This window comes from Erythrolamprus reginae, assembly GCF_031021105.1.
Source record: "Erythrolamprus reginae isolate rEryReg1 chromosome 4 unlocalized genomic scaffold, rEryReg1.hap1 SUPER_4_unloc_2, whole genome shotgun sequence".
In the NCBI taxonomy this organism is placed as follows: Eukaryota; Metazoa; Chordata; class Lepidosauria; order Squamata; family Dipsadidae; genus Erythrolamprus; species Erythrolamprus reginae.
In genome coordinates this window covers 84802-100180 of record NW_027248455.1, presented here as the reverse complement: position 1 = coordinate 100180, position 15379 = coordinate 84802, and the positions used below count along the sequence as shown (strand labels likewise).

At 47.6% G+C, this 15379-nt stretch overlaps 1 protein-coding gene across 1 annotated transcript; it reads right to left on the bottom strand.

Moving 5' to 3' along the window:
- Positions 1-7624: 7624 nt before the first annotated feature.
- Positions 7625-14854, bottom strand: LOC139155218 (elongation factor 1-alpha 1-like). The gene is made up of 4 exons (XM_070730317.1): positions 13694-14854; positions 9591-9774; positions 8206-8363; positions 7625-7945 (listed from the first exon to the last, which is right to left on the bottom strand). Exons 1-4 carry the CDS (start codon positions 14765-14767, stop codon positions 7625-7627), a joined length of 1737 nt encoding a protein of 578 aa, XP_070586418.1. The 5' UTR covers positions 14768-14854.
- Positions 14855-15379: the final 525 nt, after the last annotated feature.

Below are 15379 nucleotides of genomic sequence, written 5' to 3'. Positions count from 1 at the left end.
TTAGGAACCTGGAGAGGTCAATCGTGGAGAGTCTAAGGGAGAAATGTTGGGGGTTAGGGGTTGACACTATTGAGTCCGGTAATGAGTTCCACGCTTCGATAACTCGATTGTTGAAATCATATTTTTTACAGTCAAGTTTGGAGCAATTCATATTAAGTTTGAATCCGTTGCGTGCTCTTGTGTTGTTGCGGTTGAAGCTGAAGTAGTCATTGACCGGTAGGACGTTGCAGCATATGATCTTGTGGGCAATACTCAAATCGTGTTTTAGGCGCAGTAGTTCTAAGCTTTCTAGGCCCAGGATTGTTAGTCTATTTTCGTAGGATATTCTGTTTCGAGTGGAGGAGTGAAGGGCTCTTCTGGTGAAATATCTTTGGACATTTTCAAGGGTGTTGATGTCTGAGATGTGGTATGGGTTCCAGACAGATGAGCAGTAGTCTAGGATGGGTCTGGCAAAAGTTTTGTAGGCTGTTGTGAGTAGTAGTGTGAGATTGCCTGAGCAGAAGCTGCGTAGGATCAGGTTAACAACTTTAGAAGCTTTTTTGGCGATATAGTTTCAGTGGGCTTTAGCACTTAGGTCATTCGATATTAGTATTCCAAGGTCTTTTACTGAGTGTGGGTTAGCAGTGAGTGATTGTCTAGTATTCCCAGGTGATTGATCCTAGAAACAATACAGCTTATCCCACCGAGAATTGCCCAAATTCTTGGTTTTATGTTTGTTCTAGTAATATTCTACACACTGACTTCACAATTGAAAGTTATGACACATTTTGGCTGTTAGAGAAGCTACATAATCACACAAGTAGACCATAACCTACTACTAGATAAAGTAAAAATATTTGGGTTATACAGCAACACTACCAGATGGATTTGAAACTGAGTGACCAACTGCACTTGTTGGGGTTCAGGGGAAAGGGAGGGTCTTGATTTGATTTATTAGATTTGTATGCCGCCCCTCTCCGGAGACTCGGGGTGGCTTCTCTTTCTGCTCAACATCCACATGGACAATTGGTGGGCCACTGTGTGACACAGAATGCTGGACTCGATGGGCTTTGGCCTGATTCAGCATGGCTCTTCTTATGTTCTTATGCACTCAACGTGTAGTGCTCAATGGAATTGTATCTATCTACATGGAGGGAAGTAACCAGCAGAATATCCCAAGGTTCGGTTTTAGGTACACTACTCTACAATATCTTCATCAATGACTTGGAGGAGGGGATAGATGGGGAACTCATCAAATTTGCAGATGACACCAAACTGGCAGGAATAGCCAACACTCCAGAAGATAGGCTCAAGATACAGAAGGATCTTGGCAAACTTAAACATTGGCCGCTATCTAACAAAATGAAATTCAATGTTGAAAAAAAGAAAGGTTCTACATTCAGGCAAGAAAACAAAATGCACAGGTACAGTATATTTGGTACATTATTCAACAGTAGCAATTGTGAGAGGGATCTTTGAGTCTTAGTGGACAACCATTTAAATATGAGCCAGCAGTGTGCAGTAACTGCCAAAAAAGCCAATACAATTCTAGGATGCATTAACAGAGGGATAGAATCAAGATCACATGAAGGGTTAATATCACTTTATAAGGCCTTGATAAGGCCACACTTGGAATACTGCATTCAGTTTTAATCGCCACAATACAAAAATATGTTGAGACTCTAGACTCTAGAGAAGAGCAACAAAGATGATTAGGGGACTGGAGGCTAAAAAATATGAAAAACGGTTGCAGGAACTGGGTATGTCTAGTTTAATGAAAAGAAGGACTAAGGGTAACATGATAGCACTGTTCCAATATCTCAGAGGTTGCCACAAAGAAGAGGGAGTCAAGCTATTCTATAAAAGGGTAGAACAAGAAGCAATGGGTGGAAACTAAACAAGGGGAAAAGCAACTTAGAACTAAGGAAAAATTTCCTGACAGTGGAACAGCTAGCCTCCAGAAGTTGTGAATGTCCCAACACTGGAAGTTTTTAAGAAGATGTTAGATAATCATCTGATAATAGCTGTAAATAAAACCCGATGTTCCCAGAATTAACTTTATTCATAAGATTATGATAGCAACAACTTGACCTTAGTTTTACTGGAACTATAGAAGAACCATTGTACCTACCTGAACGGTCTTCTCAGTGTACTGGAAGGAGAGTCCAATATGGGTTATTCTCAATCCTATTGGTCGAGACTGAGTTTAAAATTAACATAATATTAGGCACCGCCCCTTGCCTGCCCCCAGTGAGCTCAGTTTTAAAAACGAAAGGTAATATAATCCAACACAATTTTATTGAGCCAATATCTATATATATATATAACATTAAGCAAAACCAACCAAACCCAGCTTCCCTGAAACAATCCAATGCTGGGTGGGTTTGGACTCTCCTTCCAGTGCACTGAGAAGACCGTTCAGGTAGGTACAACGGTTCTTCTCCATTGCATCTGGAAGGAGAGTCCAATATGGGATATACCCAAGTTTCAATTTAATGGGAGGGAGATTGTTAAGTCAGGGCAGCTGGAGAGGAACACACCCTCTGTAATACCCTTCTCCCAAAAGATGCCTCAGCTGAAGCATAGGCATCCAGTCTATAATGTCTAGTGAATGTAGAAGGTGTCTTCCACGTCGCAGCCCGGCATATGTCCTCGATCGAGGCTTGAGTTCTCCAAGCTGCTGACGTGGCTGCACTGCGAGTAGAGTGCGCCGTGACCCCTTGAGGTGGATTCTGAGCTCTAGCCTTATACGCCGCCCCTATGCAGTCCCGGATCCATCGGCTGATTGAACTGGGAGAGACGCCCAGGCCCATTTTTGGTTCTGCAAACGAAACAAACAACGACTCGGACCTTCTAAAGGGCTCGGTTCTTCTAATGTAGATTTTAACTGCTCGTCTAACATCTAGTTTGTGCCACCTAAGTTCTGTAGGGTGGCTTCCGTGCGAGCAAAAGTCCGGCAAGATTAGTTCTTGTTTCCTGTGGAATAACGAGTTGACCTTAGGAAGAAAGGTCGGGTCCAAACGTAGGACTACCCGGTCCGGATAAAAGATACAAAGGTCTGGTCTGATGGACAACGCAGACAAATCCGATACACGTCTGGCTGATGTGACAGCCACTAAAAAGGCCGTCTTGATGGAAAGAAATTTGAGCTGGATGGATCTCAAAGGCTCAAAGGGTGGACCAGTCAGAGCCTTCAGCACCAGAGATAAGTCCCACGATGGAAACCTATGCAGAGGCGGAGGGTGTTTGTTAGTAGCACCTCTGAGAAAGTCCCGTATCCAAGGGTGAATTGCCAAAGACCGGTATTCCGGTAGCCGAATAACGGTTGCCAATGGCGCCACCTGTCTCCTAAGGGTGTTTGGAGACAGTCCTTTTTCAAGGCCTGATTGCAAAAATTCTAGTACAGTAAGTATTTGGGCCCTTTCCGGTTCCATGTCTTTTCCGTTGCAGAACTTACAAAAGGCCGACCACGTAGCCTGGTAAATCCTGGAGGTGGATGGCCGGCGGGCAGCCTGCATTGTGGCAATGATACTGTCCGGTAAACAATGCTCCCTCAGTTTGTTCCTTTCAAATGCCAAACGGCTAATTGGAACTATTGAGGGTCTGGGTGATAGGCCAGCTTGACCTCAGGGCGTCGACTTTCTCCACCGTGTGTGAGTGGAACCGAGAATAGAACCTGGGGAGCTGTGTATTGGTGTGAGAGGCGAACAAGTCCACCAGCGGTGTCCCGAATCGTAGTGTGATCCTGTGGAACAACTGCGGATCCAGCCTCCACTCCGTGGGGTCTAAGGTGGTTCGGCTTAGCCAATCGGCCTGGACATTGTTGACGCCTGCTATGTGCTCCGCAGATAGAGAAGCCAGGTTGTTCTCGGCCCAGTTGAAGAGGGCCATTGTCTCCCTCATGAGGCGAGGTGACCTCGTGCCTCCCTGATGGTTGAGGTAAGCTTTTGTTGCCACATTGTCCGTTAGGACTAACACATGTTCCCCTTGAACCAAGGCCACAAAGTGTTGGAGCGCTAAAAACACAGCCCTGAGCTCTAGGAGGTTGATGTTCACAGGGTTGAGGTCCTCCTTGGTCCAAAGTCCTTGTGCCACCTGGAGGCCGATGTGTGCGCCCCAACCCGACAAACTGGCATCTGTAGTCATGACTCAAGCTCAACCCGGATAAGACGGAGTGGCTGTGGGTTCTGCCTCCCAAGGACAATCCCATCTGTCCGTCCATCACCCTGGGGGGGGAATTATTGACCCCCTCAGAGAGGGTCCGCAACTTGGGCGTCCTCCTCGATCCACAGCTCACATTAGAACAACATCTTTCAGCTGTGGCGAGGGGGGCGTTTGCCCAGGTTCGCATGGTGCACCAGTTGCGGCCCTATCTGGACCGGGACTCATTGCTCACAGTCACTCATGCCCTCATCACCTCGAGGTTCGACTACTGTAATGCTCTCTACATGGGGCTACCTTTGAAAAGTGTTCGGAAACTTCAGATCGTGCAAAATGCAGCTGCGAGAGCAGTCATGGGCCTACCTAGGTATGCCCATGTTTCACCATCACTCCGCAGTCTGCATTGGTTGCCGATCAGTTTCCGGTCACAATTCAAAGTGTTGGTTATGACCTTTAAAGCCCTTCATGGCATTGGACCAGAATATCTCCGAGACCGCCTCCTGCCGCACGAATCCCAGCGACCGATTAGGTCCCACAGAGTGGGCCTTCTCCGGGTCCCGTCAACTAAACAATGTCGGTTGGCGGGCCCCAGGGGAAGAGCCTTCTCTGTGGCGGCCCCGGCCCTCTGGAACCAACTCCCCCCGGAGATTAGAACTGCCCCTACTCTTCCTGCCTTCCGTAAACTCCTTAAAACCCACCTTTGCCGTCAGGCATGGGGGAACTGAAACATCTCCCCCTGGGCACGTTTAATTTATGCATGGTATGTCTGTGTGTGTGACTGTTAGCATATGGGTTTTTTTAAATATTTAAATATTTTAAATTTGTCTGATTGCTTATGATTTGTTTTTTACATGTTGTGAGCCGCCCCGAGTCTTCGGAAAGGGGCGGCATACAAATCTAAGTAATAAAATAAAATAAAATAAATAAATATTTGATTGTGAGTCTGGAAGGAACAACCCTGGAACAGGGCTGGTGAAGTCCACCAGGCCAAAGAGGATTTGACCCTCTGTGGGGGCTTGATTTGCTGGTTTGGCTGACTTAGTTTTGCCTTCTGGGCCAGCAGCAGAAATCATTGTAATGGGCGAATGTGATGCCTGGCCCACGGGACAATCCCTATACACGAGACCATGGTTCCCAGCACCTTGGACAAAAAGGCTAGGGATACCTTTGGTTGTCTCTGGATGGAAGCTATCAAGGCCAAGATATTGTCCAGCCTGTCTGGTGAAAGTGACACGATGCTCGTAGTGGTGTCTATTACTGACCCCAGATGTAGCAGCCTTGTAGAGGGGATCAATTGGCTCTTGGGAAAGTTGATGGTAAAGCCGTGTTCTTCCAGAACCTTCATTGTAAGGTGGAGGTCTCGGTGCGCCCCTGCCTGGGACTTGGACAAAACGATTATATCGTCCAAGTATGCCATCAGGCGGATGGACCGCGCACGCAGATGCGCTGTGAGCACATCCAGCAACCTCGTGAAGGTGCGATGGGCCAATGATAGGCCGAATGGCATGGCCCGGTACTGATAATGTGTCCCCCCCCCCACAGAATCGTAGATACTTGCGATGTGGTGGAAATATCGGCACGTGCAGATAAGCCTCCTTCAGGTCTAAGGAGGTAAGGAAGTCCTGAGGGCGTACTGCCGCTAGGATGGTATGCAGGGTGTGCATCCTGAATCTCCGGTAAAGAATGAATTGATTTAATTGTTTCAGATTCAGAATTAAGCGACAGCCCCCGGATGCCTTGGGGACTATGAACACCATAGAGTAAAATCCCGTGTTTGGGCACGGGCTCTATGGCCTGGATCTGCAGGAGGTGACTTACTTCTTGGAGTAGTTCCTTCCGTTTGGTGGGGTTCCGTGGTCTTGGACAGTGCAGGAATCGGTTGGGCGGGGGCTGAATAAACTCCAACCGCAGTCCCTGTGTTACTGTAGATAGTGCCCATTTGTCTGAGGATGTGGCACGCCAGGAGGTGCTGTAAAGGTGGAGCTTCCCTCCTACTGGCTGTGTCATGGTAAAGTCATTTGGGGCGTTTAAAACCCCAATGAGGCGCCATTTTGATTTAGTGTCTGCTTGCCAGCTGCGCAGCCACAGCAGTTGGCGCGATGCAAGGGTGGCGGACATCCCTCTACCCGCGAATTTGGCAGCATGTAAGGTGGCATCGGCTGAAAATTCCGCCGCTGCCAACAACTTACTAAGATCCTGGCGCATTCTCCCTTCCTCTGGCCCCAGGCGAGATAGCATATCCTCAATCCATATTATGGAGGCTCTGTTAAAAAAAGATGCAGCCGCTGCTGCGCGGAACCCCCATCCGGCCATCATATGTGTCTTCCTCAGAAGTACCTCGGCCTTCTTGTCCTCTGGCTTCAAATTGTCTCCCATCTCGGCAGGAACCAGAGCGTTGGAAACCAGTTACAACCGGCTGGTCTATAGGGGGGAATTGAACTAGGGCCTCCACTTCATCGTCAAACGTGTAGAATTTTCTTTCTACCACTGATAGTCCTTGGGCCGCCGGATACTGCCACGGCCTTTTAATGCTTTGTACAAAGATCTCTGATGCCGGGACATGGTCTGTTTCAGGCTTAGGTTCCTTCAACAGAGTAGAGGATCTGGATGGTATGGTTTGTGAAGGTTGAGCCGGATCCTTCAACTCTATTGTCTGCTTTGCCTTATATAATAGTGTTCTGAACGAGGATTGTTTAAACAAACCCGCTACCAGCGGCTGTTCTGGAGGGGTTTCATCCTCTGACATATCATAGTCCTTGTCAATATCCTCCATTAACACTGGCTCTTCAGTCACAGATCCTAAACCCGAAAGGGGCGGTGCAGACCAGAGATCCCGGCTTGTGGCTTGCTTTGGCTGCTGAAGCCCTTGTTGTGCTCCAACTGCTATGCCCTGTGAGTAGGCATTAGTAATTAATTCCTGAATGGCTGGTGACATATCCTGCCACGTATCAGGCTGAGCCCTGAGTCCCGCAGCTGTAGGAGTGAAGGTAGCTGCTGGAATCACTTTGGGCTGAGGGGAACATCCCCACACCGATCTCTCCTGGCCCGCTGAGCCTGGCCTACTTCGAGGAGCATGTAGCAGAGGCAATACTTGGTGGTCTGGAGACCAATCAATCTCGGTTCTGGCCTCCCCATGGGCTCTTGGGGTGGTTATGGCAGCCTGCCCAGGACCCAACAATGGTCCAGCCCTGGCCAAAGGAACCGCATTAAGGGCTGCTTCCAACTTCTGCTCAAGGGCTTGGATCCACCTCTCGGCCTCCTTGATGGCTGAGGAAGATGACTGCGAGGACTTAGCCTTTATCTTCCCCTTATCCTTGGGCTTGGGCACCGGGGTAGGAGGGAGACTTTGTTCTCCATTGGCATTCGTCTCCATAATACTCACAATCAGCAAGTAATCTTTGTGAAAGAAAGAACGGAGCAGCACGGAATGCAGCTGTCACTTTTTCCTCACTGACAACCGTCCTCAAAATGGCCCCTCCAGGCCTCAGTGTAGTGCGCCTACGCCTCCCGGCCCATTCAGCCAGCCCTTGCGCCTTTTTAAAACAGTTGTCAAGGCAGAATACCGAAGGGGGGAGGGGTTCCCGCCAACCGCCAAAATGGCGGGCGCGGTGCCCGACGCTCTGATATGGGGACTGACAAGAATTCCTTGACCTTGCAGTCCCCTCCGCCAGCCCTGATTGCAAGGGGGTTCATGCCTTCGCATTCCCCAGCGTTCCGGCGGCCGCCGAACATATGGGAGGTCGCCACCCTCCTTTACTATTAATACCGAGCGGCCGCTCAGCAGCTGGGAGCCAGCGGCCTCTTCCTGGCCCAGTCAGTGGCAGATTTTAAGGGCTTGTTGGCTCGGCCGCCGAACAGATGGGCGGCGAAATGTCCTTTGAAGCCTGCCGTGTTACGATCCCCAGCGACGGCTGCGGCGGCTCTCCAGCGGCTTGTAATCGGCCGCCGAACATATGATCGGCTACAGCTTCCCCTCCAAACGCCTGTCAACTGCTGAGGGGAGCGTGCCGTCTTCGGAGGACTCCGTGTCCTCGAGCCTCCCAGTGGGGGGGCGGACCCCCCCACCTTCGGCTCCCAGCCGAGCTTGGCCACGGGGGCCAGTGACCCCAGGCTGGCAACCCTTTGTGGGATAGTACCCTCCATGAGGGAAGAGGTCTCCTGGGGGAATCTGATGGGGGTGCTGTCCACAGAGGACAGAAACCCCTCCTGGTCTTCTGCAGCATCTGAAAAACAGAAAAAAACAAGAAGAGAAAAAAACAGGGTAGACAAATTAAAACAATTTCTTTATTTCACTTCCTTACAAGTTAAACTCATACGTCTCGTTACATGGACTGAGTTTTTAAAACTGAGCTCACTGGGGGCAGGCAAGGGGCGGTGCCTAATATTATGTTAATTTTAAACTCAGTCTCGACCAATAGGATTGAGAATAACCCATATTGGACTCTCCTTCCAGATGCAATGGAGAATAATCATATAATAACCGCTGATGTTACAGGCCGTATAACTATATAAAGAAGGAACTGTGAGGATAACAGTTCAAAAGGGACGGGGGTGGTGTTTGTTATGTTGTGTAGTTTTGTTGCTTCTCTTATAAAATGCAAATACAAAATTTAAACAAACAAATAAGTTTACTGGAAAATGATAGATTATGTACTATCTTATTTTTTTTTAATGTTTACATAATAACTACTTTTTAAAAAAATCATCTGTCTGAAGTAGTGTAGGATTCCTGTCTAAGCAGGGGGTTGGACTAGAAGACCTCCAAGGTGCCTTCCCACTGTTATTCTATTCTAATTATCCAGGGGGTTGTGTAGTTATCAGTGGTATTAAAATAGGAGCAGTTAAAAAAAAACCAAATACAATTTCATATTGCTTCACATCTCAATATCCTTTTCGATCTAGTTTTTACGCCAAACGGTGAACGCAGGTCTGAACGAGCCCGTGGTATCCAAGTTAATTTCAAAGTACACTGCTCAAAAAAAAGTGAAGGGAACACTTAAACAACACAATATAAACTCCAAATTGTCAATCAGCGTTGCTTCCTAAGTGGACAGTTTGATTTCACAGAAGTTTGATTTACTTGGAGTTATATTGTGTTGTTTAAGTGTTTCCTTTATTTTTTTGAGCAGTGTAGATAGAGCAGGAGGTCTCCAATCTTGGCGACTTTAAGATTTGCGGACTTCAACTCCTAGAGTTCCTCAGCCAGCGAAACTGCCTGGGGAACTCTGGGAGTTGAAGTCCGCAAGTCTTAAAGTCGCCAAGGTTGGAGACCCTCTGATAATACAGGGATTCTATCGTTGTCTAAGTTACAACCGGGTTCTGAAGACCAGCCCCACACGACAACAAGCCTCCCTTCTTTTGCTTTGGGAAGGCGCCTCGAGTTTCCCTCACGTCCATTCATCCGGGTTATTTTTCTTTTACCGAAGGGAAGCTCTGATTGACGGCGTTACCGAAACCCACCTGTTGCCAGAAGTTCTCCCTTCCCGGCCGGCCGTGGGTCGAACGTCCGGGCGTAGCGCACATGGCCCCCAAAAAGGCGCCCAGCCGCAATAGCGCCGTGTACTCCAAGCGGTGGCGGTGGAGGGGGTGGGAGGGGGCGGGGCGGGAGAAAGCGAGAAGAGGGGGCGGGGTTGTCTATCAAGGCGGAGGAAGGCAGAGCTTGGCAAGTCGGAGCGACGGAAGCGCCAGCCAATTAGGGGGCCCTGCCCCAAATGTGTCAACTTCGGAGAGCAGTTCTGCTAGGCGAAGTTGCCACTGACGGCGGCAGGGATTTCAGTGGGAGCGATGGAAGCCAGTGAGTGGGGTAAAGGCAGGCAGCCGGCAAAAGTGGGAGGGTACAGACTGGGCATGTGCAAGGAGCCGCTGACTGCGGGCCCCCCCTAATTGTTCAATTTGCCCGGGCCCGTGACCGCACTCCCAGTAGTACCGGTCTATCGGCGGCCCTGGATATGACTATGAGTACAGAGTAGTCAAAGCTCAAACTATTCTAATAGTATTCTCTGTTCTCACGGAACTGTAGGTGACTCTTTAAAAGTTGGCATTTGCAGACAAAGTTCTGGGACTAGTGGGCTGCAACTGGCAGCGTGGTAGTAAAAATTGGGATGCTCACACAGCTGTGTGTCCCCGATGGATGCATGTGTGCCCCCATGCAAGATTCGGCTTCTGCACATGTTATGCAAGCGAAATTTTGTGCGAAGATGCTTGCACATGTGAGATCTTGCCTATTTTCGGCAGTTTTTGCTTCTGCGCATGCATGAACGCAAAGAAATCTCTGAAAAGAGGTGAAATCTTGTGTGGGTGAGTGTCCTCGTGTGAGATTTTGCTTGTGGCGCATGCACAGAAGCCGAATGTTGTGCCGATGCGCACCCATGCCAGTCTTGGAGAGCTCACCGGTAACACCGAAGAAGAGCAGCCCCTTCACTGCCTGGGACCATTTTATAATTAAAAAGTTGTAGCCTGTATGCAAGCTGTGCTCATTAAATCAATGGCTTTTTGCTTCGTATAAATCGTGTTTAGGGATTGAGTCCGTGAACTGGTAAATTGCCCGTTGTCTGTTTTGCTGAATTCTGCCCAAGTTTCCAAAATAATGAAATCAACCGTTTAGTGGACCAGCAAAATGCTGTGGACACATGGACTTCAATATAAAGCATTTGACAAAATAGATCGTAATCTATTTCTTAGTGAGCTAGAAAAATGTGGTACGGACAGCATCACTGCAGGATGGAGTCATTTATTTATATAATAATAACAACAACAACAAGAAGAGTTGGAAGGGACCTTGGAAGTCTTCTAGTCCAACCCCCTGCTGAGGTAGGAAACCCTTCATTACGTTAGACAAATGATTATCCAACATCTTCTTAAAAACTTCTAGTGTTGGAGTATTCACAACTTCTGGAGGCAAGCTGTTCCGCTGGCTAATTGTTCTGTCAGGAAATTTTTCCTTAGTTCTAAGTTACCTCTCTCCTTATTTAGTTTCCACCCATTGCTTCTTGTTCTACCCTCAGTTGCTTTGCAGAATAGGTTGACTCCCTCTTTGTAAAATTTGTTAGCCATCCATTTTACCACACACTAACTCTTGAGTGTCTTACAATATCAAAAGATAGAAATATAAAGTATAATAATTGAAATACAATACCAGTTTAAAAAATGAAAGGGTTGTGTGTGTAGTATCTGTTATTAATCTAGGAACTACCGCCAATGTGAAACCCCCCTGTTGGAGCCTCAAGTCAACTGGAAGAGCCAGTTTAGTTTAATCTTTTTGTCCTTAAGATTCTCATTATTATCCAGTTTAGATCTGCCATCTCCCATAACCATAGTTGGACAATATTGGAACATTCCAATTTTGGAATCCCCATTGGGCAAAGCTAGGAAATGCGTGAAACTCTCACCACCCTCTCAATGACTGCAATGGGAGAGTTGTACATCTTGTCACAGGAACTCTTCCTTCTTCTGCACTAAGCTATCATGCAACTGGTACATCTATGTAAACAGTATCCACAGCCACAGTAGATGTAGGTCTGGATTAAATTCCTACCCCCCCCCCTTGGAAATTGTTCAGGAAAAATATAACACAGGAATTCTAGCATGAACATACCTGTATCCTTTAATGGTTTTCCCCATTCATGGATCATTGACACATGTATGTGTGTGTGTGTGGGAGAGAGAGAGAAAGAGAGAGAGGCTGACTGCAATGACACCAGAAGCTGCCTGTCTGCTGTGCTGGGCTCGCCCCCTGGACACGCCCGGCGGCTTTGCCTGACAACAAGAGAGCAGCGGAGGGACTGGGGAACACGGGTTTCTTTCTTTATTTCTCACCCTTCAACCTTCTCCTCTGAGGCTTCCTCCCATATGTACTTCACGCAGCTTCGCAGCCTTGTGTTTCCCTGGAGGGGTTTGTGTGTGGATGTAGGGGGGGCTACCCTGTCTTTCCCAGAGCTTTCCCCCCCCTCCGACAGAGCGTGTTTTGGTGGTGTGCTGGGACGGCAATGGGCTGGCCCTCACGAAAACCTGGGTGAGGGCTTTCTTTCTTTCTATCTTTCTTTCCTTCCTTCCTTCTTTCTATCTATCCATCCATTATATCTATCTATCTATCTTTCTTTCTTTCTTTTTCTATTTATCCATTATCTATCTATCTATCCATCCATCCACCCACCCACCCACCCACCCATCCATCCATTTATCCATCCATCCATCTAGAGGCTTGCCTAAGAAGAAAACTGAAACAGTTGCCAGTCCTGGATACGTTAAGAAAATTGGGGGGAAGGGTCTTTCAACTGGGATAGGGACGAAGCAGCTAGGCAGCTTCGGGTATCATTGCAAAGGAGAGGCAGTCAGCCTCCCCCCCCTCTCACACACACACACATCTTTTCCTTCCTCTCTTTCCTCATCTTTTTGTCTTTCTGATGGGCAAGAGGGGTGAGACGGATCGTGTAGAAGACGCTTAGACTCGCCCGGCTGTCGAGGATTAAACTGTTTCTATTCCATTCTGTTCCGTTCCTCTGACTGCCTCTCCTTTGCAATGACACCAGAAGCTGCCTGTCTGCTGTGCTGGGCTCGCCCCCTGGACACGAGAGAGCAGCGGAGGGACTGGGGAACACGAGTTTCTTTCTTTATTTCTCCACCCTTCAACCTTCTCCTCAGAGGCTTCCTCCCATATGTGCTTCACGCAGCTTTGCAGCCTCGTGTTTCCCTGGAGTGGTTTGTGTGTGGATGGAGGGAAGGGGGCTTCCCTGTCTTTCCCGGAGCTTCCCCCCCCCTCCGACTGAGCGTGTTTTGGTGTTGTGTTGGACCGGCAATGGGCTGGCCCTCACGAAACCCAGGTGGGAGCTTTCTTTCTTTCTTTCTTTCTTTCTTTCTTTCTTTCTTTCCTTCCTTCTTCTATCTATCTATCTATCTATCTATCTTTCTTTTTATCCATTATCTATCTATCTATCTATCTTTCTTTCTTTTTCTTTCTATCCATTATCTATCTATCTATCCATCCATCCATCCATCCATTTATCCATCCATCCATCTAGAGGCTTGCCTAAGAAGAAAACTGAAACAGTTGCCAGTTCTGGATACGTTAAGAAAATTGGGGGGAAGGGTCTTTCAACTGGGATAGGGACGAAGCAGCTAGGCAGCTTCGAGTATCATTGCAAAGGAGAGGCAGTTAGCCCCCCCTCCTCTCTCTCTCTCTCTCTCACACACACACACACATATTTTCCTTCCTCTCTTTCCCCTTCTCTTTGTCTTTCTGATGGGCAAGAGGGGTGAGACGGACCAATTCTTTCAGCACCTTCCTTCGAGTTCAATATGATCCTGTGATTACAGTCATATACATACAAATATGTAAGTAATAATTTTAATCCAAGACAAGAAAATGATTTCAAAAATTTATAGATATATGTTAAATTACAAAACGGAGGATTATATTGTTAAAAATAACATACACAGCTGGGGCAGAAATTTTGGATATAGCATAAATATAGACAAATGGGAAACAATTTGGACTAAAAACTACAAACTAACAAGGTCAACAGGTTTTAGGGAAAATATATATAAAATGTACTACCGGTGGCATCTCATTGATTTGTCCTGGGTGGTTCACGATGATAACCTGTGCTGTGAATCCAGCTGCTTCCATTGGTGGATCATTTTTGCTATCTCCAGCAACATTACCACGACGGACATCCTTTACAGATACATTCTTTACGTTGAAGCCAACATTGTCACCAGGGTAAGCTTCACTTAGGGCCTCATGATGCATCTCAACAGATTTTACTTCAGTTGTAACATTAACTGGAGCAAATGTCACCACCATGCCTGGTTTTAGAATGCCAGTTTCCACACGACTGACTGGAACGGTACCAATCCCACCGATTTTGTAGACATCTTGAAGTGGCAAGCGTAGAGGTTTGTCAGTTGGACGAGTTGGTGGCAAGATAGTGTCCAGAGCTTCCAGCAGTGTAGTTCCACTAGCACTGCCATCTTTACGAGTCACCTTCCACCCTTTGAACCAGGGCATATTTGAGCTAGGCTCCAACATGTTATCTCCATTCCAGCCTGAAATTGGCACAAATGCCACTGTATCTGGATTGTAGCCAATTTTCTTTATGTATGTGCAGACTTCTTTGACAATTTCCTCATATCTCTTCTGGCTGTAAGGTGGCTCAGTGGAATCCATCTTGTTGACCCCAACAATGAGCTGTTTTACACCTAGAGTGTAAGCCAGAAGGGCATGCTCACGGGTTTGTCCATTCTTGGAAATACCAGCTTCAAATTCACCAACACCAGCAGCAACAATAAGGACAGCACAATCAGCCTGGGATGTACCAGTAATCATGTTTTTGATGAAATCTCTGTGTCCAGGAGCATCAATGATGGTGACATAATACTTGCTGGTTTCAAATTTCCAGAGTGAAATATCAATAGTGATACCACGTTCACGTTCTGCCTTCAGCTTATCCAATACCCATGCATACTTGAAGGAGCCTTTACCCATCTCAGCAGCTTCCTTCTCAAACTTTTCAATGGTTCTCTTGTCAATCCCACCGCATTTGTAAATCAGATGACCAGTGGTGGTGGACTTGCCAGAATCTACATGTCCGATGACAACGATGTTGATGTGGGTCTTTTCCTTTCCCATGTTGGGTGGTTAGATAAGGCTTTTCCGTCAGCTCCAATAAATGTCCTCTGAAGCAGCGGCAAACCCGTAGCAAAAATGACTAGCACAAATGTACAAAGGAATACAGATACAGAGAAAATGATACTCTAACCTAAAGGATCCTTGTAAACCACCAAATTATGACATTTAGAAAATAGAATAGAATGAATAAGGCTAGAAGAAAGAAAGGAGCTCACATTTATATTGTGAATAATCATCATCTACTACTCACCCACGAGTGCAGTCCTTCATTCTGCGACGAGGAAAGTGCATGACTGATAAGGTAACCAGGGATTTTTCCCTCAGCCACTCCTCCGGTATCCCTCGCCACCTTCACCACCGGCCCTGCTGCGCCATATGCCACCACCGCCAAGCTCCTTAACGGCTCGATCTCCACTGAGGTTTCCCTGCCGCCCACACAGCCGCCACCGCCGCCGCGCTCATCAGCTGCTCCGCGGCCAAGGGGCAGGTCGCCAGAGTTTCCGCTGCCCACGCAACCGCTGCTGCCGCCGCCAAGCTGCTCAACACTTCGGCGGCCAGGGAAACCCCTCCCGACATTGCCGAGTTCCACCTGCTCGGCGGCCTCCGGGGTTT

Coding starts and splice junctions, on each gene's coding strand:
- LOC139155218 (XM_070730317.1), bottom strand. CDS start 14,767: ATGGGAAAGGAAAAGACCCACATCAACATCGTTGTCATCGGACATGTA. Junction 9,775..13,693: donor AAATCAATGAGATGCCACCG/GTAGTACATTTT, acceptor CCGCCTTGATAG/ACAACCCCGCCCCCTCTTCT. Junction 8,364..9,590: donor CTGGCAACAGGTGGGTTTCG/GTAACGCCGTCA, acceptor TCTGTTTTTCAG/ATGCTGCAGAAGACCAGGAG.